This window comes from Dromaius novaehollandiae, unplaced genomic scaffold, assembly GCF_036370855.1.
Source record: "Dromaius novaehollandiae isolate bDroNov1 unplaced genomic scaffold, bDroNov1.hap1 HAP1_SCAFFOLD_111, whole genome shotgun sequence".
NCBI classification, from domain to species: Eukaryota; Metazoa; Chordata; class Aves; order Casuariiformes; family Dromaiidae; genus Dromaius; species Dromaius novaehollandiae.
Genome location: NW_026991466.1, coordinates 98,722 through 122,191, shown reverse-complemented (window position 1 = coordinate 122,191; position 23,470 = coordinate 98,722). Strand labels below are relative to the sequence as shown.

The following is a 23,470-nucleotide window of genomic DNA, read 5'->3' as shown; positions in this document are numbered from 1 at the left end:
GCCCCGCTGTCGCCATGGCGACGGGCCCCAAGATGGCGGCCCCGCGGTCGCCCGGCAGCGCCGCGTCCCGCCCCCGCCGGCCGGGTCCCTGCGGGGCTCCCGTCGCCCGCCCGTCAATCAAGCACGAGAGCCAATCAGCCGGCGAGGCGGCGGGGAGATGGGCGGGCGGGCCGCCAATGAGGCGAGCGGAGGGCGGGCCCAGCGGCGGCGCCTCCGCCAATAGCGAGGCGGGGTGGGCGGGAGCAGCAGCGAGCGGGCGGGGCCGGCGCCGCGAGGGAGGGAGGGAGGGAGGGAGGGAGCGGCCGGGGCGCCGCAGCCAATGAGCGCGCACTGCGCCGCGGCGCCGCCCAATGAGAGTCCGCCGCGGGCGGAGGGGGCGGGCCGAGGCCGGGCGGCGGCCAATGAGCGCGGCGGCGTCCCTGCGCGAGCGGCGGGGGCGGCCCCGTGCGCCTCCTCAGTGTCGGAGCGGCAGCCAAGATGGCGGCGGCGGACGGCGATGACTCGCTCTACCCCATCGCCGTCCTCATCGACGAGCTGCGCAACGAGGACGTGCAGGTACCGGCGGGCCGCGGCCAATCGGCGCCGCGCTCTCAGCCGCCGCTCGGCGCCGCCGCCCTGAGCCGCCCCCCGCCATTGGCCGCCGCGCTGCCCCCCCTCCCGCGCGGCGGCGGCGGCGGCGGCGGCGGCGGCGGCGGCCGTGTGGAAGCGCCGCGGGCTGAGAGGGGGCCCCTGATTGGCCGCTGCCGCCGTCTGGCGGGAAGGGGGGGCCCAATGGGGGGGGGCGTTTTAGCGTGGAATCTTCCCCCCCACACCCCGCTGCGGCGGTGATAAGAGGAGGGCTCTGATTGGCTGGCGGGGGGCTCCCATTCATTCCCGCGGAGCCCTGCCCCCGCTGCTCCCTGATTGGCCCACCCTTGGGGGGGCGGGGCTAAGGAGCGCCCCTGTTCCCGGGGCTCCCCCTGCGGATGGGGTGGGGAGCGCCGCCTGATTGGCCGCTTCCTCACGCCGGCAGCCAATCAGAGAGCCGGTGACAGGCGATTCCTGGGGGGAGGAGGGCGCGACCAATCGGGCGGCGCCTTCCAGCCGGCTCCCCTGCCATGGGGGGCGCCCCGCTCCCGCCCCGGGGTAGACCACGTGGGGGCAGGGCCCGGGACAGCCAATCGCGGCTCTCCGTGCGCGAGGGGCGGGGCCAAGGGCAGCCGGGCGAGGGGTGTGATTCCCCTCAGAGGGGTGTGATCTGCCCCGGGGGGGTGTGATTCACCTCACAACAGTGTGATTTGCCCCCCGGGTGTGTGTGTGCGGGTGTGATTCCCCTCAGAGGGGTGTGATCTGCCCCGGGGGGGGGGATTTACCTCAGAGGGGTGTGATCTGCCCCGGGGGGGTGTGATTCACCTCACAACAGTGTGATTTGCCCCCCAGGTGTGTGTGTGCGGGTGTGATTCACCTCAGAGGGGTGTGATTTGCCCCGGGGGGGGGGATTTACCTCAGAGGGGTGTGATCTGCCCCGGGGGGGTGTGATTCACCTCACAACAGTGTGATTTGCCCCCCAGGTGTGTGTGTGCGGGTGTGATTCACCTCAGAGGGGTGTGATTTGCCCCGGGGGGGGGGATTCACCTCAGAGGGGTGTGATCTGCCCCGGGGGGGTGTGATTCACCTCACAACAGTGTGATTTGCCCCCCAGGTGTGTGTGTGCGGGTGTGATTCACCTCAGAGGGGTGTGATTTGCCCCAGGGAGGGGCTATTTGCCCTGGGGGGGGTTGATTCCCCCGCGGGGGGGTGATTTGCCTCAGAGGGGTGTGATTTGCCCCTCAGGGGGGTGCAGTTCCCCTCAGGGGGGTGCGATTTGCCCCGGGGGGGTGTGTGATTCCCCTCAGAGGGGTGTGATTGACACCAGAGGGGAGGTTATTTGCCCCGGGGGGGGTGATTTGCCCCGGGGGGGGGATGATCTGCCCCCCCCGGCCCGTGTTTCACCCCCCCCCCCATGTCGCAGCTGCGTCTCAACAGCATCAAGAAGCTGTCGACCATCGCGCTGGCGCTGGGCGTGGAGCGGACCCGCAGCGAGCTCCTGCCCTTCCTCACCGGTACGGGGGGGACACGGGGGGGACACGGGGGGGGGGACAGGGGACACGGGGGGGGGACGGGGGACGCACACCCGCAGCGAGCTCCTGCCCTTCCTCACCGGTACGGGGGGGACACAGGGGGGACACGGGGGGGGGACAGGGGACACAGGGGGGGGACAGGGGACATGATGGGGGTGGCAACGGGCAGGTGCAGGGATGATTGGCAGGTGTCAGGGTGATTGACAGCTGACAGGTGATTGACAGCTGACAAGTGATTGACAGGTGTGAGAATTATTGACAGCTGAGGGATGATTGACAGGAGTGAACGTGATTGGCGGCTGCTGGGCGGGTGTCAGGGACGATTGACAGCTGCGGGGGTGATTGACAGGTGTCAGGATGATTGACAAGCATCAGGATGATTGACAGCCATGGGGACAATTGGCAGGTGTGAGGGCGATTGATGGGTGTGAGGGTGATTGACAGCTGTGTGGGTGATTGACAGGCAAGCGTTGGGGATGATTGACAGGCTTTGGGGTGATTGACAGCTATGGGGTGATTGGCAGGTGTTGGAGATGATTGGCGGGTGTTGGGCGGGTGTCAGGGACGATTGACAGCTGCAGGGGTGATTGGCAGGTGTCAGGGTGATTGACAAGCATCAGGATGATTGACAGCCGTGGGGACAATCGGCAGGTGTGAGGACGATTGACAGGCAGGCATTGGGATGATTGACAGGCATGGGGTGATTGACAGCTATGGGGTGATTGGCGGGTGTTGGAGGTCATTGGCGGGTGTTGGGCGGGTGTCAGGGACGGTTGCAGGGTGTCGGGGTGACTGACAAGCATCAGGATGATTGACAGCAGCGGGGACAATTGCCGGGTGTCGGGGGTGTTGCTGGCTGTCGGGGGGGCGTTGCCGGGTGTTGCGCGCGACTGACGGCGCCGCCTGTCTCCCGCAGACACCATCTACGATGAGGACGAGGTGCTGCTGGCGCTGGCGGAGCAGCTGGGCACCTTCACCGCCCTCGTGGGCGGCCCCGAGTTCGTCCACTGCCTCCTGGTGAGCCGGACGCCGGGGCCCCTCCTGCCCGGCTGGGGTGTCGCGGGGGCGGCTGGGGGCTTGCGGGCACTGCGGGGGTTTCCGGGTGACGTTTTCCGCCTGTTGCGGTCCCCGCTGCAGAGCTTGACGCCGGCACGGGGTGCCTGGGGTGGATTTTGGGGCACTTTAGCGGCGTTTTGGGTCCCTTTAGGAGTCGTTTGGGTGCCTGGGGGGTATTGGAGTGCCTGGGGGTGGTTTTGGGGTGTTCCGGGTGTTTCCAGGTGACATTTTCCGCCTGTTGCAGCCACCGCTGCAGAGCCGGACACTGGCACGGGGTGCCTGGGGCTGATTTTGGGGCACTTTAGCGGCATTTTGGGGTCCTCAGGGAGGCATCAGGATATCAGGGTGCCCTGGGTACAGTTTTGGGGTGTTGCGGGTGTTTCCGGGTGACGCCGTCCGCCTGTTGCAGCCCCCACTGCAGAGCCTGGCGGCAGCGCAGGGCGCCCAGGGCGGGTTTTGGGGCCCTTTGTCGACGTTTTGGGTCCCTCTGGGAGCTGTGGGAGTACGGGGGCAGTTTCAGGCTGTTCCGGGTGTTTCCGGGTGACGCCGTCCGCCTGTTGCAGCCCGCACTGCAGAGCCTGGCGACGGCGCAGGGCGCCCAGGGCGGGTTTTGGGGCCCTTTAGCGGCGTTTTGGGTCCCTCCGGGAGGCGTGTGGATACGGGGGCGGTCCGGGGCCGCTCCGGGTGTTTCCGGGTGACGCCGTCCGCCTGTTGCAGCCCCCACTGCAGAGCCTGGCGACGGTGCAGGGCACCCAGGGCGGGTTTTGGGGCCCTTTAGTGACATTTTGGGTCCCTCCGGGAGGCCTGGGGGTACAGGAGCGGTTCCAGGCCGCTCCGCCTGTTCCCGGGTGACGCCGTCCGCCTGTTGCAGCCCCCACTGCAGAGCCTGGCGACGGTGCAGGGTGCCCAGGGCGGGTTTTGGGGCCCTTTAGCGACGTTTTGGGTCCCTCCGGGAGGCCTGTGGGTACGGGGGCGGTCCGGGGCCGCTCCGCCTGTTCCCGGGTGACGCCGTCCGCCTGTTGCAGCCCCCACTGCAGAGCCTGGCGACAGCGCAGGGCGCCCAGGGCGGGTTTTGGGGCCCTTTGTCGACGTTTTGGGTCCCTCTGGGAGCTGTGGGAGTACGGGGGCAGTTTCAGGCCGCTCCGGGTGTTTCCGGGTGACGTCGTCCGCCTGTTACAGCCCCCGCTGCAGAACCTGGCGATGGCACGGGGTGCCCAGGGTGGGTTTTGGGGCCCTTTAGTGACATTTTGGGTCCCTCTGGGAGGCCTGGGGGTACAGGAGCGGTTCCGGGCCGCTCCGCCTGTTCCCGGGTGACGCCGTCCGCCTGTTGCAGCCCGCACTGCAGAGCCTGGCGACGGCGCAGGGCGCCCAGGGCGGGTTTTGGGGCCCTTTGTCGACGTTTTGGGTCCCTCTGGGAGGCGTGTGGATACGGGGGCGGTTCCGGGGCCGCTCCGCCTGTTCCCGGGTGACGTTTTCCGCCTGTTACAGCCCCCACTGTAGAACCTGGCGATGGCACGGGGTGCCCAGGGCGGGTTTTGGGGCCCTTTAGCGGCGTTTTGGGGCCCTCCGGGAGGCCTGGGGGTCCGGGGGCGGTCCGGGGCCGCTCCGCCTGTTCCCGGGTGACGTGTTGCGCCTGTGTCAGCCGCCGCTGGAGAGCCTGGCGACGGTGGAGGAGACGGTGGTGCGGGACAAGGCGGTGGAGTCGCTGCGGGCCGTCTCGCACGAGCACTCGCCCGCCGACCTCGAGGGCCACTTCGTGCCGCTGGTGAAGCGCCTGGCGGGCGGCGACTGGTTCACGTCGCGCACCTCCGCCTGCGGCCTCTTCAGCGTCTGCTACCCCCGCGTCTCCAGCCCCGTCAAGGCCGAGCTGCGCCAGTGAGTGTCCCCCAGTGTCCCCACGCGTCCCCGAGTGTCCCCAGGGGGGCCTGAGTGAGCCGTGGTGGCCCCAAAGTCCTCCCCGGTGGCCCCAAGGTCCCTCCTGGTGACGCCAAGGTGGCCCCGAGGCCCTTGTTCCCCATGGATCTGGCACCACTGGGACCAAGGAGTGTCCCCAAGTGTTCCCCGGTGGCCCCTGGTGTCCCCAACTGTCCCCAACTGTCCCCAAGTGTCCCCACGTGTCCCCAAGCCAGTCTTGGTGGCTCCAAGTGAGTCGTGGTGGCCCCAAGGTCCCTCCTGGTGACGCCAAGGTGGCCCCGAGGCCCTTGTTCCCTGTGGATCTGGTACCACTGAGACCGAGGAGTGTCCCCTGGTGTCCCCTGGTGTCCCCACGTGTCCCCAAGACAGGCTTGGTGGCTCTGAGTGAGCCGTGGTGGCCCCAAGGTCCCTCCTGGTGACACCAAGGTGGCCCCAAGGCCCTTGTTCCCCATGGATCTGGCACCGCTGAGACCAAGGAGTGTCCCCTGGTGTCCCCAACTGTCCCCAACTGTCCCCAAATGTCACTGAGCCAGTCTTGGTGGCTCCGAGTGAGTCATGGTGGCCCCAAGGGCCTCCCTGGTGGCCCCAAGGTCCCTCCCTGGTGGCCCCAAGGTCCCTCTGGTGATGCCACCTCCGTGTCCCTGTCCCCATCCCTGTCCCCACGCGTGTCCCACGTCCCCACGCGTGTCCCACGTCCCCACGCGTGTCACGTGACGGCAGGTACTTCCGGAACCTCTGCTCGGACGACACGCCCATGGTGCGCCGCGCGGCCGCCTCCAAGCTGGGCGAGTTCGCCAAGGTGCTGGAGCTGGAGCACGTCAAGAGCGAGATCATCCCCATGTTCTCCAACCTGGCCTCCGACGAGCAGGTGCGCCCGGACGCCGGGGCCCCTCGCGCCAACCCGCCCGGGCGCCTGGGTCCCTCCCGGACGCCGGGGTCCCTCCCGGATGCCAGGGCCCCTCACGCCAACCCCCTGCGTGCCGGGGGTCTTCCCGGATGCCTGAGTCCCTCCTGGACGCCTGGGTCCCTCCCAGACACCGGGACCCCTTGCGCCAACCCCCCCCCCGGATGCCTGGGTCCCTCCCGGACGCCTGGGTCCCTCCCCGGATGCCAGGGCTCCTCCCGGACACCTGGGCCCCTCCCTGGGCACCTGGGCCCCTCTCGGACACCTGGGCCCCTCCCGGACCCCTGGGTCCCTCCCAGACACCGGGACCCCTTGCGTCAACCCCCCCACAGATGCCTGGGTCCCCCCCAGACACCTGGGTCCCTTCCCTGGACACCTGGGCCCCTCCCGGACGCCTGGGCCCCTGGAGGTGGCTCCCCGGACGCCTGGGCCCCTCAGGGGTGGGTTCCCGGATGCCTGGGACCCCTTGGGGGCGGCTCCCCGGACACCTGGGCCCCTCGGGGGTGGGTTCCCGGACGCCTGGGCCCCTGGGGGCGCTGCTCCCGGATGCCTGGGCCCCTCAGGACTGGCTCCCCAGCTGCCTGGGCCCCTCGGGGGTGGGTTTCCGGACGCCTGGGCCCCTCGGGGGTGGCTCCCTGGACCCCTGGGCCCCTCGGGGGTGGGTTCCCGGACGCCTGGGCCCCTCGGGGGTGGGTTCTTGGACCCCTTGGGCCCCTTGGGGGCAGCTCCCCGGACGCCTGGGCCCCTCAGGAGCGGCTCCCCAGCTGCCTGGGCCCCTGGGGGTGGGTTCCCGGACGCCTGGGCCCCTCGGGGGTGGGATCCCGGATGCCGGAGGCCTGTGGGAGCGGCTCCCTGGACGCCTGGGCCCCTCGGGGGTGGGTTCTTGGACCCCTTGGGCCCCTCGGGGTGGCTCCCCGGACGCCTGGGCCCCTCGGGGGTGGCTCTCCGGACGCCTGGGCCCCCGGGGGCGCTGCCCCCGGACGCCGGGGCCCTGACGGGGGCGGGCGCAGGACTCGGTGCGGCTGCTGGCGGTGGAGGCGTGCGTGAACATCGCGCAGCTGCTGCCGCCGGAGGAGCTGGAGGCGCTGGTGATGCCCACGCTGCGGCAGGCCGCCGAGGACAAGTCGTGGCGCGTGCGCTACATGGTGGCCGACAAGTTCACCGAGGTGGGGGCCCCCGGGGGGCACGCGGGGGGCACGCGGGGGGGACATGGGACACGCGGGGGGGACGCGGGACACATGGGGGACGCGGGACACGCGGGGGGGACGCGGGACACGTGGGGGACGCGGGACACGCGGGGGGGACGCGGGACACGTGGGGGACGCGGGACATGCAGGGGGGACATGGGACACGCGGGGGGGATGCGGGACACGTGGGGGGGACATGGGACACGCGGGGGGGACGCGGGACACGCGGGGGGGACATGGGACACGCGGGGGGGACGCGGGACACTTGGGGGACGCGGGACACATGGGGGATGCGGGACACGCAGGGGGGACATGGGACACGCGGGGGGGACGCGGGACACGCGGGGGACGCGGGACACGTGGGGGACGCGGGACACGCGGGACGTGGCTGCACACGCGTGGCCGACCCCCCCGCCCCAGCGTGGCTCCTGAGCCCTCTGTGACCCCCCTGTGGCCCCTGTGTGACCCCTGACCCCCTGTGTGGCCCCTGTGTGTCCCCTGTGTCCCCTGGTGTCCCCAAGTGACCCCCTGTGTCCCCTGAGTGCCCCCATGTGACCCCTGTGTGACCCCTGACCCCCTGTGTGGCCCCTGAGTGACCCCATGTGTCCCCTGGTGACCCCTGTGTGACCCCCTGTGGCCCCTGTGTGACCCCTGACCCCTGTGTGACCCCTGAGTGCCCCCCATGTGACCCCCTGTGGCCCCTGGTGACCCCTGTGTGACCCCCTGTGGCCCCTGTGTGACCCCTGACCCCCTGTGTGGCCCCTGAGTGACCCCCTGTGGCCCCTGCGTGACCCCTGACCCCCTGTGTGACCCCCGTGTGACCCCCACCTGCCACCTGGTGACCCCTGAGTGACTCCCTGTGGCCCCTGAGTGACCCCTGACCCCCTCTGTGATCTCTGTGACCCCCATGTGACCCCTGACCTCCCGTGTGACCCCTGAGCGACCCCTGTGTGACCCCTGAGTGCCCCCTGTGTGACCCCGTGTGACCCCTGAGTGACTCCTGACCCTCCTGTGACCCCCGAGTGACTCCTGACCCCCCATGTGACCCCCAAGTGACCCCCCTGGGACCCCTGTGTGACCCCTGATCCCCTGTGTGACCCCCTGGGACCCCTGACCCCCTGTATGACCCTTGTGTGACCTCCTGCGACCCCTGTGTGACCCCTGGACCCCTGAGTGACCCCTGAGTGACTCCCTGTGACCCATGTGTGACCCCTGACCCCCTGAGTGACCCCCTGTGACCCCTGATCCCTGTGTGACCCCCGCATGACCCCATGTGAGCCCTGCATGACCCCCTGTGCCCACATGTGACCCGCAAGTGACTCCCTGTGACCTCTGTGTGACCCCTGACCCCCTGAGTGACCCCTGAGTGACCCCCATGCGACCCCTGACCCCCGTGTGACCCCACATGCCCCCTGCCTGACTCCCTGTCCCCACGTGTGACCCCCGAGTGACCCCTCGTGCGACCCCCGACCCCCCCGGGGGACCCCCCACATGACCCCTGACCCCCCACGCGACCCCTGACCCCCCGCGCTCCCCCCCACGCGACCCCTGACCCCCTGCGCGACCCCTGACCCCCCGGGTGACCCCCGCGTGCCCCCCCCGCAGCTGCAGCGGGCCGTGGGCCCCGAGATCACCAAGACGGACCTGGTCCCGGCCTTCCAGAACCTCATGAAGGACTGCGAGGCCGAGGTGCGCGCCGCCGCCTCCCACAAGGTCAAAGGTGAGCCGGACGCCTGGGCCCCTCGCCTGGGCGCCCCCCCCGCACGCCCCCGCACGCCCCGGCCCCCGCCGCGGTGCCCCCCCCGGGCGCCTGGGCCCCTCGTAGGGGCCGCCCGGACTCCTGGGCTCTGTCCCGGGGGCCGCCCGGATGTCTGGGCCCCTTTTGGGGGGCACCCGGACGCCTGGGCCCCTTATAGAGGGCACCTGGACGCCTGGGCCCCTTTTGGGTGGCACCCAGACGCCTGGGCCCCTTTTGGGGGGCACTCGGACGCCTGGGCCCCTCCCTGGGGCACCCCTGGACGCCTGGGCCCCTCCCTGGGGGCCACCCGGACGCCTGGGCCCCTTTTGGGGGTCACCCGGATGCCTGGGCCCCTTTTGGGGGGCACCCGGACGCCTGGGTCCTGTTCCCAGGGGTCTCCCGGATGCCTGGGCCCCTTTTAGGGGGCACCTGGACACCTGGGCCCCTCCCTGGGGCCACCGCCCGGACGCCTGGGCCCCCAGGGCCGGGGGGACGGGTCAGAGGGGGCCCCGGTGTCCCCCCCCCCCGTGTCCCCGCTGTCCCCCCCCCCCGTCGTGACGCGTCCTGTCGCCCCCAGAGTTCTGCGAGAACCTGTCGCCCGACTGCCGCGAGGGCGTCATCATGGGCCAGATCCTGCCCTGCATCAAGGTGGGGACACCGTGGGGACATGGGGACACTCGGGGGGGGGGTGCAGGGACACCGTGGGGACACCGTGGGGTGGGGGGGACACCCTGGGGACCCCCCGGGGCGTCATCATGGGCCAGATCCTGCCCTGCATCAAGGTGGGGGTGCAGGGGGGGGGGACGTGGGGACATCTGGGGACACCCTGGGGTGGGGGTGACACCCTGGGGACACCCTAAGGACACCCTGGGGACACCCAGGGGACACCCTGGGACAGGGGGACACCCCGGGGACACTGTAGGGACACCCTGGGGTGGGGGGACACCCTGGGGACACCTGGGGTGGGGGGACACCCCGGGGACACCCTGGGGACACTGTGGAGACACCCTGGGGTGGGGGTGACACCCTGGGGACACCCTAAGGACACCCAGGGGACACCCTGGGACAGGGGGACACCCTGGGGACACTGTGGAGACACCCTGGGGTGGGGGTGACACCCTGGGGTGGGGGTGACACCCTGGGGACACCCTAAGGACACCCTGGGGACACCCAGGGGACACCCCGGGACAGGGGGACACCCCGGGGACACCCTGGGGACACTGTGGGAACACCCTGGGGTGGGGGGACACCCTGGGGACACTGTAGGGACACCCAGGGGACACCCCGGGACAGGGGGACACCCTGGGGACACCCTGGGGACACTGTAGGGACACCTTGGGGTGGGGGTGACACCCTGGGGACACCCTAAGGACACCCTGGGGACACCCAGGGGACACCCTGGGACAGGGGGACACCCCGGGGACACTGTAGGGACACCTTGGGATGGGGGGACACCCTGGGGACACTGTAGGGACAACCTGGGGTGGGGGGACACCCTGGGGACACCCTGGGGACACTGTAGGGACACCTTGGGGTGGGGGTGACACCCTGGGGACACCCTAAGGACACCCAGGGGACACCCTGGGACAGGGGGACACCCCGGGGACACTGTAGGGACACCCTGGGGTGGGGGGACACCCTGGGGACACCCTGGGGACACTGTACGGACACACTAGGGACACCTGGGGCGGGGGGACACCCTGGGAACACCCTGGGGACACTGTAGGGACACCCTGGGGCGGGGTGACACTCTGGGAACACCCTGGGGACACTGTAGGGACACCCTGCGGTGGGGGGACACCCTGGGGACACTGTAGGGACACCCAGGGGACACCCCGGGGACACCCTGGGGACACCGTGGGGACACTGGGGACACCCTGGGGACACCCTGGGGTGGGGGGACACCCCGGGGACACCTTGGGGACACCCTGGGGACACCCTGGGGCAGGGGGACACCCCGAGGACACACGTCCCCCCCGGCGCGGGGTGACACGGGGTGACACGGGGTGACACGACGCAGGAGCTGGTGTCGGACGCCAACCAGCACGTGAAGTCGGCGCTGGCCTCCGTCATCATGGGGCTGTCGCCCATCCTGGGCAAGGACAACACCGTGGAGCACCTGCTGCCCCTCTTCCTCGCCCAGCTCAAGGACGAGGTGCGTCACGCGCGGGTCACGTGTCACCACGCCTCGTCACGCCTCGTCACGCCTTGTCATGCCTCGTCACGGGGCGTCGCAGGGCCTCACGGGTCAGTACGGGGCGTCGCGGGGCACCTGCTGCCCCTCTTCCTCGCCCAGCTCAAGGACGAGGTGCGTCACACGCATGTCATGTGTCACCACGCCTCGTCACGCCTCGTCACGCCTTGTCATGCCTCGTCACGGGGCCTCGCGGGGCCTCGCGGGTCAGTACGGGGCGTCGCGGGGCACCTGCTGCCCCTCTTCCTCGCCCAGCTCAAGGACGAGGTGCGTCACACGCGGGTCACGTGTCACCACGCCTCGTCACGCCTCGTCACGCCTCGTCACGCCTCGTCACGGGGCGTCGCGGGGCCTCACGGGTCAGTACGGGGCGTCATGGGGCACCTGCTGCCCCTCTTCCTCGCCCAGCGCAAGGACGAGGTGGGTCACACGCGTGTCACGGGGCGTCACGCCTCGTCACGGGACGTCACACGTCGTCACAGGGTGTCACGGGGCCTCACGTGCCGTCACAGGTCACATACGTGTGTGGTGACACGTTTGTGGCCTGCAGTGCCCGGAGGTGCTGTGACACGCGTGTCCCCTTGCACGTTTGTTGTCTTGTGTCCCCTCACACGTATGTTGTCCCCTTGCAGTGCCCGGAGGTGCTGTGACACACGTGTTTCATGTATGTTAACGCATGTCCCCTGCCACGCAGTGCCCAAAGGTGCTGTGACACATTTCCCATGTGTCCCGTGTCCCCTGACACGCGTGTTGTCCCCCGCGCAGTGCCCGGAGGTGCTGTGACACACGTGTTTCATGTATGTTAACACATGTCCCCTGTCATGCAGTGCCCAAAGGTGCTGTGACACATCTCCCATGTGTCCCATGTCCCCTGACACGCGTGTTGTCCCCCGCGCAGTGCCCGGAGGTGCTGTGACACGCGTGTTTCACGTGTGTTAACCCGTGTCCCGTGTTCCGTGTCCCTGCAGTGCCTGGAGGTGCTGTGACGTGTGTACGTGTGTCCTGTGTGTCCCGTGTCCCCTCACACACGTGTCCCCCCCATCCCCACGCAGTGCCCGGAGGTGCTCTGACACACGTGTCCCGTGACACACACGCATGTTAACCCGTGTTCCGTGACATGCAGTGCCTGGAGCTGCCGTGACACGCGTGTTTCACGTATGTTAACCCGTGTTCTGTGTCGTGCAGTGCCCGGAGGTGCTGTGACACATGTTTCACGTATGTTAACCCGTGTCCCATGTCCCCACAGTGCCCGGAGGTGCTGTGACACGCGTGTTTCAAGCATGTTAACCCGTGTCCTCCCCCCGCAGTGGCCGGAGGTGCCGTGACACGCGTGTTTCACGCATGTTAACACGCGTGTTCTCTCCGTGTCGCGCAGTGCCCGGAGGTGCGGCTGAACATCACCTCCAAGCTGCACCGCCCCGTGTGTCCCGTGTCCCCTCCCACGCGTGTCCCGCGGCCCGCCGCGCCCGGAGCAGCCGTGACACGCGTGTTCCAGGCGTGTTCACACGCGTGTGCTGTGCCCGCAGTGCCCGGAGGTGCGGCTGAACATCATCTCCAACCTGGACTGCGTCAACGAGGTCATCGGCATCCGGCAGCTCTCGCAGTCGCTGCTGCCGGCCATCGTGGAGCTGGCGGAGGACGCGAAGTGGCGGGTGCGCCTGGCCATCATCGAGTACATGCCGCTGCTCGCCGGGCAGCTGGTGAGCACTGGGAGGCACTGGGAGCAACTGGGAGGCACTGGGAACCGCCTGGGAGGCACTGGGAACCGCCCAGGGGGCACTGGGAGGCACTGGGATGCACTGGGAGGCACTGGGAGCACTGGGGGAGGCCAAGGGGCGGGTGCGCCTGGCCATCATCGAGTACATGCCGCTGCTCGCCGGGCAGCTGGTGAGCACTGGGACACACTGGGACAGACTGGGAGGCACTGGGAACCGCCTGGGAGGCACTGGGAGGCACTGGGATGGACTGGGAGGCACTGGGAGCACTGGGGGAGGCCAAGGGGCGGGTGCGCCTGGCCATCATCGAGTACATGCCGCTGCTCGCCGGGCAGCTGGTGAGCACTGGGACACACTGGGACAGACTGGGAGGCACTGGGAACCGCCTGGGAGGCACTGGGAGGCACTGGGATGGACTGGGAGGCACTGGGAGCACTGGGGGAGGCCAAGGGGCGGGTGCGCCTGGCCATCATCGAGTACATGCCGCTGCTCGCCGGGCAGCTGGTGAGCACTGGGACACACTGGGACAGACTGGGAGGCACTGGGAACCGCCTGGGAGGCACTGGGAGGCACTGGGATGGACTGGGAGGCACTGGGAGCACTGGGGGAGGCCAAGGGGCGGGTGCGCCTGGCCATCATCGAGTACATGCCGCTGCTCGCCGGGCAGCTGGTGAGCACTGGGACACACTGGGAGCAACTGGGAGGCACTGGGAGGCACTGGGAACCGCCCAGGGGGCACTGGGAGCAGTGGGGGAGGCCAAGGGGCGGGTGCGCCTGGCCATCATCGAGTACATGCCGCTGCTCGCCGGGCAGCTGGTGAGCACTGGGACAGACTGGGAGCAACTGGGAGGCACTGGGAACCACTGGGAACCGCCTGGGAGACACTGGGAGGCACTGGGATGGACTGGGAGGCACTGGGAGCAGTGGGGGAGGCCAAGGGGCGGGTGCGCCTGGCCATCATCGAGTACATGCCGCTGCTCGCCGGGCAGCTGGTGAGCACTGGGACACACTGGGAGGCACTGGGAGGCACTGGGAACCACTGGGAACCGCCCAGGGGGCACTGGGAGGGACTGGGATGGACTGGGAGGCACTGGGAGCACTGGGGGAGGCCAAGGGGCGGGTGCGCCTGGCCATCATCGAGTACATGCCGCTGCTCGCCGGGCAGCTGGTGAGCACTGGGAGGCACTGGGAGCAACTGGGAGGCACTGGGAACCACTGGGAACCGCCTGGGAGACACTGGGAGGGACTGGGATGGACTGGGAGGCACTGGGAGCACTGGGGGAGGCCAAGGGGCGGGTGCGCCTGGCCATCATCGAGTACATGCCGCTGCTCGCCGGGCAGCTGGTGAGCACTGGGAGCAACTGGGAGCAACTGGGAGGCACTGGGAGGCACTGGGAACCACCCAGGGGGCACTGGGAGGCACTGGGATGGACTGGGAGGCACTGGGAGCACTGGGGGAGGCCAAGGGGCGGGTGCGCCTGGCCATCATCGAGTACATGCCGCTGCTCGCCGGGCAGCTGGTGAGCACTGGGAGGCACTGGGACAGACTGGGAGGCACTGGGAACCGCCCAGGGTGCACTGGGATGGACTGGGAGGCACTGGGAGCACTGGGGGAGGCCAAGGGGCGGGTGCGCCTGGCCATCATCGAGTACATGCCGCTGCTCGCCGGGCAGCTGGTGAGCACTGGGACAGACTGGGAGCAACTGGGAGGCACTGGGAGGCACTGGGAACCGCCCAGGGTGCACTGGGATGGACTGGGAGGCACTGGGAGCAGTGGGGGAGGCCAAGGGGCGGGTGCGCCTGGCCATCATCGAGTACATGCCGCTGCTCGCCGGGCAGCTGGTGAGCACTGGGACACACTGGGAGGCACTGGGAGGCACTGGGAGGCACTGGGAGGCACTGGGAACCGCCCAGGGTGCACTGGGATGGACTGGGAGGCACTGGGAGCAGTGGGGGAGGCCAAGGGGCGGGTGCGCCTGGCCATCATCGAGTACATGCCGCTGCTCGCCGGGCAGCTGGTGAGCACTGGGACAGACTGGGAGCAACTGGGAGGCACTGGGAGGCACTGGGAGGCACTGGGAACCGCCCAGGGTGCACTGGGATGGACTGGGAGGCACTGGGAGCAGTGGGGGAGGCCAAGGGGCGGGTGCGCCTGGCCATCATCGAGTACATGCCGCTGCTCGCCGGGCAGCTGGTGAGCACTGGGACACACTGGGAGCCACTGGGAGGCACTGGGAACCACTGGGAACCGCCTGGGAGACACTGGGAGGCACTGGGATGGACTGGGAGGCACTGGGAGCAGTGGGGGAGGCCAAGGGGCGGGTGCGCCTGGCCATCATCGAGTACATGCCGCTGCTCGCCGGGCAGCTGGTGAGCACTGGGAGCAACTGGGAGCAACTGGGAGGCACTGGGAGGCACTGGGAACCACCCAGGGGGCACTGGGAGGCACTGGGAGGCACTGGGAGGCACTGGGAGCAGTGGGGGAGGCCAAGGGGCGGGTGCGCCTGGCCATCATCGAGTACATGCCGCTGCTCGCCGGGCAGCTGGTGAGCACTGGGACAGACTGGGAGCCACTGGGAGCCACTGGGAACCGCCCAGGGGGCACTGGGAGGCACTGGGAGGCACTGGGAGGCACTGGGAGCACTGGGGGAGGCCAAGGGGCGGGTGCGCCTGGCCATCATCGAGTACATGCCGCTGCTCGCCGGGCAGCTGGTGAGCACTGGGACAGACTGGGAGCCACTGGGAGGCACTGGGAACCGCCCAGGGGGCACTGGGAGGCACTGGGAGGCACTGGGAACTGCCCAGGGGTCACTGGGACGGACTGGGAGGTGCTGGGTTGGACTGGGAGGCAGTGCTAAGTGCCTGCCTCTGCTCATGGGGCTGCTGGTGAGTACTGGGATGAACTGGGATGAACTGGGACAGACTGGGGGGCAACGCTGAGTCCCTGACTTTGCTCGCTGGGTAGCTGGTGAGTACTGGGACCAACTGGGACAAACTGGGATGGACTGGGAGCACTGGGGAGGGTCCAGGAGGCAGCGCTGGGGTCTGCTGGTCCGTACTGGTCCATACTGTTCCGTACTGGCCCATACTAGTCTATACTGCTTCATACTGGTCTGTACTGGTTCTTAGTGCTCTGTACTGGTCCATACTGGTTGATACTGGTCGGGGTCTTTGCAGGGCGTCGAGTTCTTCGACGAGAAGCTCAACTCGCTCTGCATGGCCTGGCTGGTCGACCACGGTGAGCCGGGCGCCGGGGCCCCGGGGCGCACTGGGACGGACTGGGATGTACTGGGAGCACTGGGAGCTCCCCGGGGCCGGGCTGGTCCCACTGGGAGCTCCCCGGGGGGGTTACTGGTCCCACTGGGAGGTCCCCGGGGTGGTTACTGGTTGCACTGGGAGCTCCCTTGGGGGGGTTCTGGGTGGTTACTGGTCATACTGGGAGGTCCCTGGGGTGACTGGGAGCACTGGGGGGGTCTGGGGGGGCCCGGGGGGGTCCCTGGGATGGTGTTAGTGGTGTTATTGGTGTAACTGGTGTGTTACTGGTGTTACTGGGCAGTGTACGCCATCCGGGAGGCAGCAACCAGCAACTGCGGAAGCCGCTGGGGGCACTGGGAGCACTGGGGGGTGACTGGGAGCAGTGGGGAGCCCTGGGAGGCCCCGGGGGGGTCCCGGGGGGGTTACTGGGAGGCGGTAACTGGTGATACTGGTGATACTGGGGCAGTGTACGCCATCCGGGAGGTGGCGACCAGCAACCTGTGGAAGCCGCTGGGGGCACTGGGAGGCCCCAGGGGGATCCCAGGGGGGTCCCTGGTGTTACTGGGAGGTGGTAACTGGTGATACTGGTGATACTGGTGATACTGGGGCAGTGTACGCCATCCGGGAGGTGGCAACCAGCAACCTGTGGAAGCCGCTGGGGGCACTGGGAGCACTGGGAGCACTGGGGAGCCCTGGGGGGGCACTGGGAGGCCCCGGGGGGGTCCCAGGGGGGTTACTGGGAGGGCGTTACTGTTGATACTGGTGATACTGGGCAGTGTACGCCATCCGGGAGGTGGCGACCAGCAACCTACGGAAGCTACTGGGGGCACTGGGAGCACTGGGGAGCCCTGGGGGGGCACTGGGAGGCCCCGGGGGGGTCCCGGGGGGGTTACTGGGAGGGCGTTACTGGTGATACTGGTGATACTGGGCAGTGTACGCCATCCGGGAGGCGGCGACCAGCAACCTGCGGAAGTCGCTGGGGGCACTGGGAGCACTGGGGAGCCCTGGGGGGGCACTGGGAGGCCCCGGGGGGGTCCCGGGGGGGTTACTGGGAGGCGGTAACTGGTGATACTGGTGATACTGGGGCAGTGTACGCCATCCGGGAGGCGGCGACCAGCAACCTGCGGAAGCTGGTGGAGAAGTTTGGGCGCGACTGGGCGCAGGGCGCCATCGTCCCCAAGGTGCTGGCGATGGCGGCCGACCCCAACTACCTGCACCGCATGACCACGCTCTTCTGCATCAACGTGAGCCGCCCCCCCGGACGCCGGGGCCCTTCCGGGGACGCCTGGGCCCCTCCCGCACGCCTGGGCCCTTCCGGGGATGCCGGGGCCCTTCTGGGGACACCTGGGTCCCTCCCGGACGCCTGGGTCCCTCCCGGACGCCTGGGCCTCCCCCGGACGCCTGGGCCCCCCCCGCACGCCTGGGCCCTTCCGGGGATGCCGGGGCCCTTCTGGGGACGCCTGGGCCCCTTGGGGACACTGGGGACCCATGGGGACGCCTGGGCACCCCCCAAACACCTGAGCCCCTCCCCCAGACGCCGGGGCCCCTCCCGGACGCCTGGGCCCTTCTGGGGACGCCTGGGCCCCCTCCCGGACGCCTGGGCCCCTCCTGGACGCTGGGGCCCTTCCGGGGGACGCCTGAGCCCTTCCGGGGACGCCTGGGCCCTTCCAGGGACGCCTGGGCCCTTCTGGGGACGCCTGGGCCCTTCCGGGGATGCCTGGGTCCCTCCTGGACACCTGGGCCCTTCCGGGGATGCCGGGGCCCTTCCGGGGACGCCTGGGCCCTTCTGGGGATGCCTGGGCCCTTCTGGGGACGCCTGGGCCCCTCCCGGACGCCTGGGCCCCTCCCGGACACCTGGGTCCTTCCGGGGACGCCTGGGTCCCCCTCCCGGACGCCTGGGCCCTTCCTGGACTCCTGGGCCCCCCCCGGACACCTGGGTCCCTTCCCGGACGCCTGGGCCCCTTCCCGGACGCCTGGGCCCCCCCCAGACGCCTGGGCCCCTCCCCCGGACGCCTGGGCCCCTCCCGGACGCCTGGGCCCCTTGGGGGTGGGGGTTGTGCAGGCCCCCCCGGACGCCTGGGCCCCTTCCCGGACGCCTGGGCCCCCCCCGGACGCCTGGGCCCCTCCCCCGGATGCCTGAGCCCCTCCCGGACGCCTGGGTCCCCCCGGACGCCTGGGTCCCCCCGGACGCCTGGGCCCCCCCATCCCCCTGGGTCCCCCCGGACACCTGGGCCCCCCCCGGACGCCTGGGCCCCCCCATCCCCCTGGGTCCCCCCGGACGCCTGGGCCCCTTCCCGGACGCCTGGGTCCCCCCCCGGACGCCTGGGCCCCCCCGGACGCCTGAGCCCCTCCCCCGGACGCCTGGGCCCCCCCCGGACGCCTGGGCCCGCCGCGGCAGGTGCTGTCGGAGGTGTGCGGGCAGGAGATCACCACGAAGCAGATGCTGCCGACGGTGCTGCGCATGGCGGCCGACGCCGTGGCCAACGTGCGCTTCAACGTGGCCAAGTCGCTGCAGCGCATCGGGCCCATCCTCGACGGCAGGTGCCGCCCCCGACACGCGTGTGCCCCCCCCGACACGCGTGTGCCGCCCCCCGACACGCGTGTGCCGCCCCGCCGCGCGTCTCCCCGCACGTAGGCGTCTCCCCTGCCGCGCGCGTCGTGTCCTCCGTCACGCGGGTCCCCATCACAGGTCGCGTCGCCGGCACGCGTGTCCCCGGCACGTGTGTGTCCCCTGTCACGCATCACATGTGTTCCCTGCGCGAGTGTGTCCCCTGTCATGCATGTCACATGTATCCCCTGCGCGTCTCCCCCATCACACGTGTCACACGTGTCCCCTGCACAAGTGTGTCCCCCATCACGCGTGTCACACGTGTCCCCTGCACATGCGTGTCCCCATCACGCGTGTCACACGTGTCCCCTGCGCAAGTGTGTCCCCCGTCATGTGTCACATGTGTCCCCTGTGCAAGTGTGTCCCCCGTCATGCATGCCACACGTGTCCCCTGCGCAAGTGTGTCCCCTGTCATGCGTGTCACACACGTCCCCTGCGTGTGTCCCCCATCACGTGTCACACGTCCCCTGCGTGTGTCCCCCATCACGTCACATGTGTCCCCTGTGCAAGTGTGTCCCCCATCATACATCACGTGTCCCCTGTGCAAGTGTGTCCCTCTTTCAGGCATGTCCCCCCACGTGTCCTCCATCACACGTGTCCCTGTCGCACGTCGCATCCCCGTCACGTGTGTCCCCATCATGCATGTTGCCTGACACGTCTCATGTCCCCCATCACACATGTCCCCCACACATGTCCCTGGCCAGACATGTCGCCTCCTCCCTGTCACGTGTCCCCAGCACACATGCATCCCCCGTCACATGTATGACATCCCTGCGCATGCGTGTCCCCAGCACAGACGTGTCCCCCCGCACACGCACATCCCCCCCACACGTGTCACCTCCCCGCACACGCATGACGTCCCCATGCATGCGTGTCCCCAGCGCACACACGTCCCCCCACGCATGTCACCTCCGTCACACGCGTGACGTCCCTGCACACGTGTGTCACCTCTGTCACACGCGTGTCCCCGCACACGTGTCACCTGTGTCACACGCGTGTCGCAGCACGCTGCAGGCCGAGGTGAAGCCGGTGCTGGAGAAACTCACCCAGGACCAAGACGTCGACGTCAAGTACTTTGCCCAGGAGGCCCTGAGCGGTGAGGGGACACGGGGGGGACACGGGGACACGGGGGGGACAGGGGGGACATGGGGGGGACAGGGGGGACATGGAGGGACATGGGGGACATGGAGGGACATGGGGGACACGGGGGGGACATGGAGGGACATGGAGGGACATGGAGGGACATGGGGGACATGGGGGGACACAGGGGACACGGGGGGGACATGGGGGACATGGGGGACACGGGGGGGGACACGGGGGGGACATGGGGGCACATGGGGGACATGGAGGGACATGGGGGGACATGGAGGGACATGGGGGGACATGGGGGGACATGGGGGGACATGGAGGGATATGGGGGATATGGGGGACATGGGGGACATGGGGGACATGGAGGGACATGAGGGACATGGAGGGACATGGAGGGATATGGGGGATATGGGGGGACATGGAGGGACATGGAGGGACATGGGGGGACATGGAGGGACATGGGGGACATGGGGGGACATGGGGGACATGGAGGGACATGGGGGACATGGGGGGACATGGAGGGACATGGGGGACATGGGGGGACATGGGGGACATGGAGGGACATGGGGGACATGGGGGGACATGGAGGGACATGGGGGACATGGAGGGACATGAGGGACATGGAGGGACATGGAGGGATATGGGGGATATGGGGGGACATGGAGGAACATGGAGGGACATGGGGGACATGGAGGGACATGGAGGGATATGGGGGACATGGAGGGACATGGGGGACATGGGGGACATGGGGGGACATGGGGGACATGGGGGGACATGGAGGGACATGGAGGGACATGGGGGGACATGGAGGGACATGGAGGGACATGGAGGGATATGGGGGACATGGAGGGACATGGGGGACATGGGGGGACATGGAGGGACATGGAGGGACATGGAGGGATATGGGGGACATGGAGGGACATGGGGGGACATGGGGGGACATGGAGGGACATGGGGGACATGGGGGGACATGGAGGGACATGGGGGACATGGAGGGACATGGGGGACATGGGGGGACATGGGGGGACATGGAGGGACATGGAGGGACATGGGGGACATGGAGGGACATGGGGGGACATGGGGGGACATGGGGGACATGGGGGGACATGGAGGGACATGGGGGACATGGGGGGACATGGAGGGACATGGAGGGACATGGGGGACATGAGGGACATGGGGGACATGGAGGGACATGAGGGACATGGAGGGACATGGGGGACATGGGGGGACATGAGGGACATGGGGGACATGGGGGGACATGGGGACATGACACATGTGACAGGGACGTCCCCCACTCACACGTGTCCCCCGTCCCCGCAGTGCTGGCACTGGCCTGACACCGAGGAGCCACTGACGGCCCCCGAGGGCCCCGCCCCGCCCCCCCCGCATGCGACCGGTGACGCCCGCCGCGACGTCCCCAACGCCGGTGACACCCGTCACGATGTCCCCAGCACTGGTGACACTCGTCACAATGGCTCCGGTGCCGGTGACACCCACCGCAATGTCCCCAACGCCGGTAACACCCGTCACAATGGCTCCGGTGCCGGTGACACCCGCCGCAATGTCCCCAACGCCGGTGACGTCCCCAACGCCGGTGACACCCGTCACGATGGCTCCGGTGCCGGTGACACCCACCACGACGTCCCCAACGCCGGTGACACCCGCCGCGGGGTGACGTCCCCGTGTCCCCCCGTGTCCCCGTGTCCCCCGTGTCCCCGTGTCCCCGCCGTGTCCCCGCGTCCCCCCGGCGTTACCAAACCCGGCGACTTTCGCGGTTAATAAAAACTCTCGACCGTTTCGGCTGCCTCGTTCCTGGGGGGGGGGGAGGGGAGGGGCCCAGGCGTCTGGGCCGGGGTGAAGGGGCCCAGGCGTCCGGGTGAGTCACGGTTCCCCGCTGGGTGCCCGGGGGGGGGGGGCCGGTCCCAGTGTCCCCAGTTTGGCCCGTCCCAGTGACTCACTGGGCGGCTCCCGGCACCGGCCGTGGGGCCCCGGAGCCGTGTCGGAGCCGTGTCCAGGCGTGTGCGGGAGCCGTGTGCGGGAGCCGTGTCGGAGCCGTGTCCAGGCGTGTGCGGGAGCCGTGTCCAGGCGTGTGCAGGACCCGTGTCGGAGCCGTGTCCAAGGTGTGTGCGGGACACGTGTGCAAGATCCATGTGTGGGACCCGTGTCCGGGACCCGTGTGCGTGTCTCGTGTGCGTGACCCGTGTGCGTGACCCACGCGTGTCCCCCATGTGCAGGCGGGGTGGCGCAGGCGTGTGCGTGGCCCGTGTGCCGTTCCCGTGTGCAGGTCCTGTGTGCGTGTCCTGTGTGTGTGACCCGTGTGCACGATCCCGTGTGCAGGCATGGTGGCGCAGGCGTGTGTGGGACACGTGTGCAGGTCCCGTGTGCGGGTCCCGTGCGCGTGACCCACACGTGTCCCGTGCGCAGGCCCCATGGCGCAGGCGTGTGCGTGTCCCGTGCGCGTGACCCACGCGTGTCCCATGCGCAGGCCCCATGGCGCAGGCGTGTGCGTGTCCCGGGCGCGTGACCCACGCGTGTCCCGTGCGCAGGCCCCATGGCGCAGGCGTGTGCGTGTCCCGTGCGCGTGACCCACGCGTGTCCCGTGCGCAGGCCCCATGGCGCAGGCGTGTGCGGGTCCCGTGACGCAGGCGTGTGCGTGTCCCGGGCGTGTGTCCCCACGGCGGGGCCCCCGCGAAGCCCTGGGGGCCCTGGGCCGGCGGCAGGGGCTGGTGGCGGCGGCGTCGCGGGCGTCGCGCCGGGCGCTGGCAGCCGCCGCCGTGGGGCTGGGGGCCGTGGTGACCCACACCGAGCTGGGGGCCCTGGCGCCCTGCCAGGTACCGCCCGGACGCCGGGGCCCCGGGGGGGGGGAGGAGGGGGGGCGCACCCGGACGCCTGGGCCCGCCTGGGTGGGGGTACCCGGACACCTGGGCCCGTGGCGGGGGGGGGGGTACCCGGACGCCTGGGCCCCTGGGTGGGGGGAGTCCCCGGACGCCTGGGCCCCTGGGTTGGGGGAACCCCCGGACGCCTGGGCCCCCCTGGGTGGGGGGAGCTCCCGGACGCCTGGGCCCCTGGGTTGGGGGAACACCCGGACGCCTGGGCCCCTGGGTGGGAGTACCCAGACACCTGGGCTCTCCTGGGTGGGGGGAGCTCCCGGACGCCTGGGCCCCTGGGTGAGGGTACCCGGACACCTGGGCCCCCTGGGTGGGGGGAGTCCCCGGACGCCTGGGCCCTCCTGGGTGGGGGTGGCAGCCGGACGCCTGGGCCCCTGGGTGGGGGGAGCTCCCGGACGCCTGGGCCCCCCTGGGTGAGGGTACCCGGACACCTGGGCCCCTGGGTGTGTGTGTGGGGGGAACACCCGGACGCCTGGGCCCCGGACACCCCCCCCCGTGGGGATGGGAGGGGCAGGAAAAGCCCCAGCTCAGTGACAGGGTAAATATTGACCCAGGAGGCCCGGACGCCTGGGCCCCTTCCTGGCCAGGGGAGGGGTGCTGGGGCCACCCGGACGCCTGGGCCCCTCCTGGACACCTGGGTCCCCCAGACACCTGGGCCCTTCTCGGACACCTGGGCCCCTCCCGGACACCTGGGCCCCTCCCAGACACCTGGGTCCCTTCCCGGACACCTGGGCCCCTGGGTGGGAGGCTGCCTGGGTCCCACCGGGGCTGTGTTCCCCGGACGCCTGGGTCCCTTGGGTTCCTTCCCACCCCGCCCCGGACG

At 69.9% G+C, this 23,470-nt stretch overlaps 1 protein-coding gene across 4 annotated transcripts; it reads left to right on the top strand.

The window, feature by feature from the left end:
- Nucleotides 1-402: 402 nt before the first annotated feature.
- PPP2R1A (protein phosphatase 2 scaffold subunit Aalpha) lies at nt 403-21,556 on the top strand. 4 transcript variants are annotated; one of them, XM_064504479.1, is made up of 15 exons: nt 404-555; nt 1,991-2,081; nt 3,016-3,116; nt 4,798-5,030; nt 5,790-5,937; nt 6,984-7,139; nt 8,766-8,880; nt 9,476-9,546; nt 10,919-11,053; nt 12,619-12,792; nt 15,985-16,045; nt 17,152-17,306; nt 18,461-18,603; nt 19,675-19,766; nt 21,080-21,556. In XM_064504479.1, exons 1-15 carry the CDS (start codon nt 478-480, stop codon nt 21,094-21,096), a joined length of 1,770 nt encoding a protein of 589 aa, XP_064360549.1. In that variant the 5' UTR covers nt 404-477; the 3' UTR covers nt 21,097-21,556. The 4 variants fall into 4 exon arrangements, with proteins under 4 accessions (XP_064360550.1, XP_064360551.1, XP_064360549.1 ...); XM_064504482.1 differs by lacking the exons at nt 404-555; nt 1,991-2,081 and adding an exon at nt 2,128-2,181; XM_064504480.1 differs by lacking the exons at nt 17,152-17,306; nt 18,461-18,603; nt 19,675-19,766; nt 21,080-21,556 and adding an exon at nt 16,995-17,144 and having other exon boundaries at nt 403-555.
- The last annotated feature ends 1,914 nt before the right edge of the window (nt 21,557-23,470 follow it).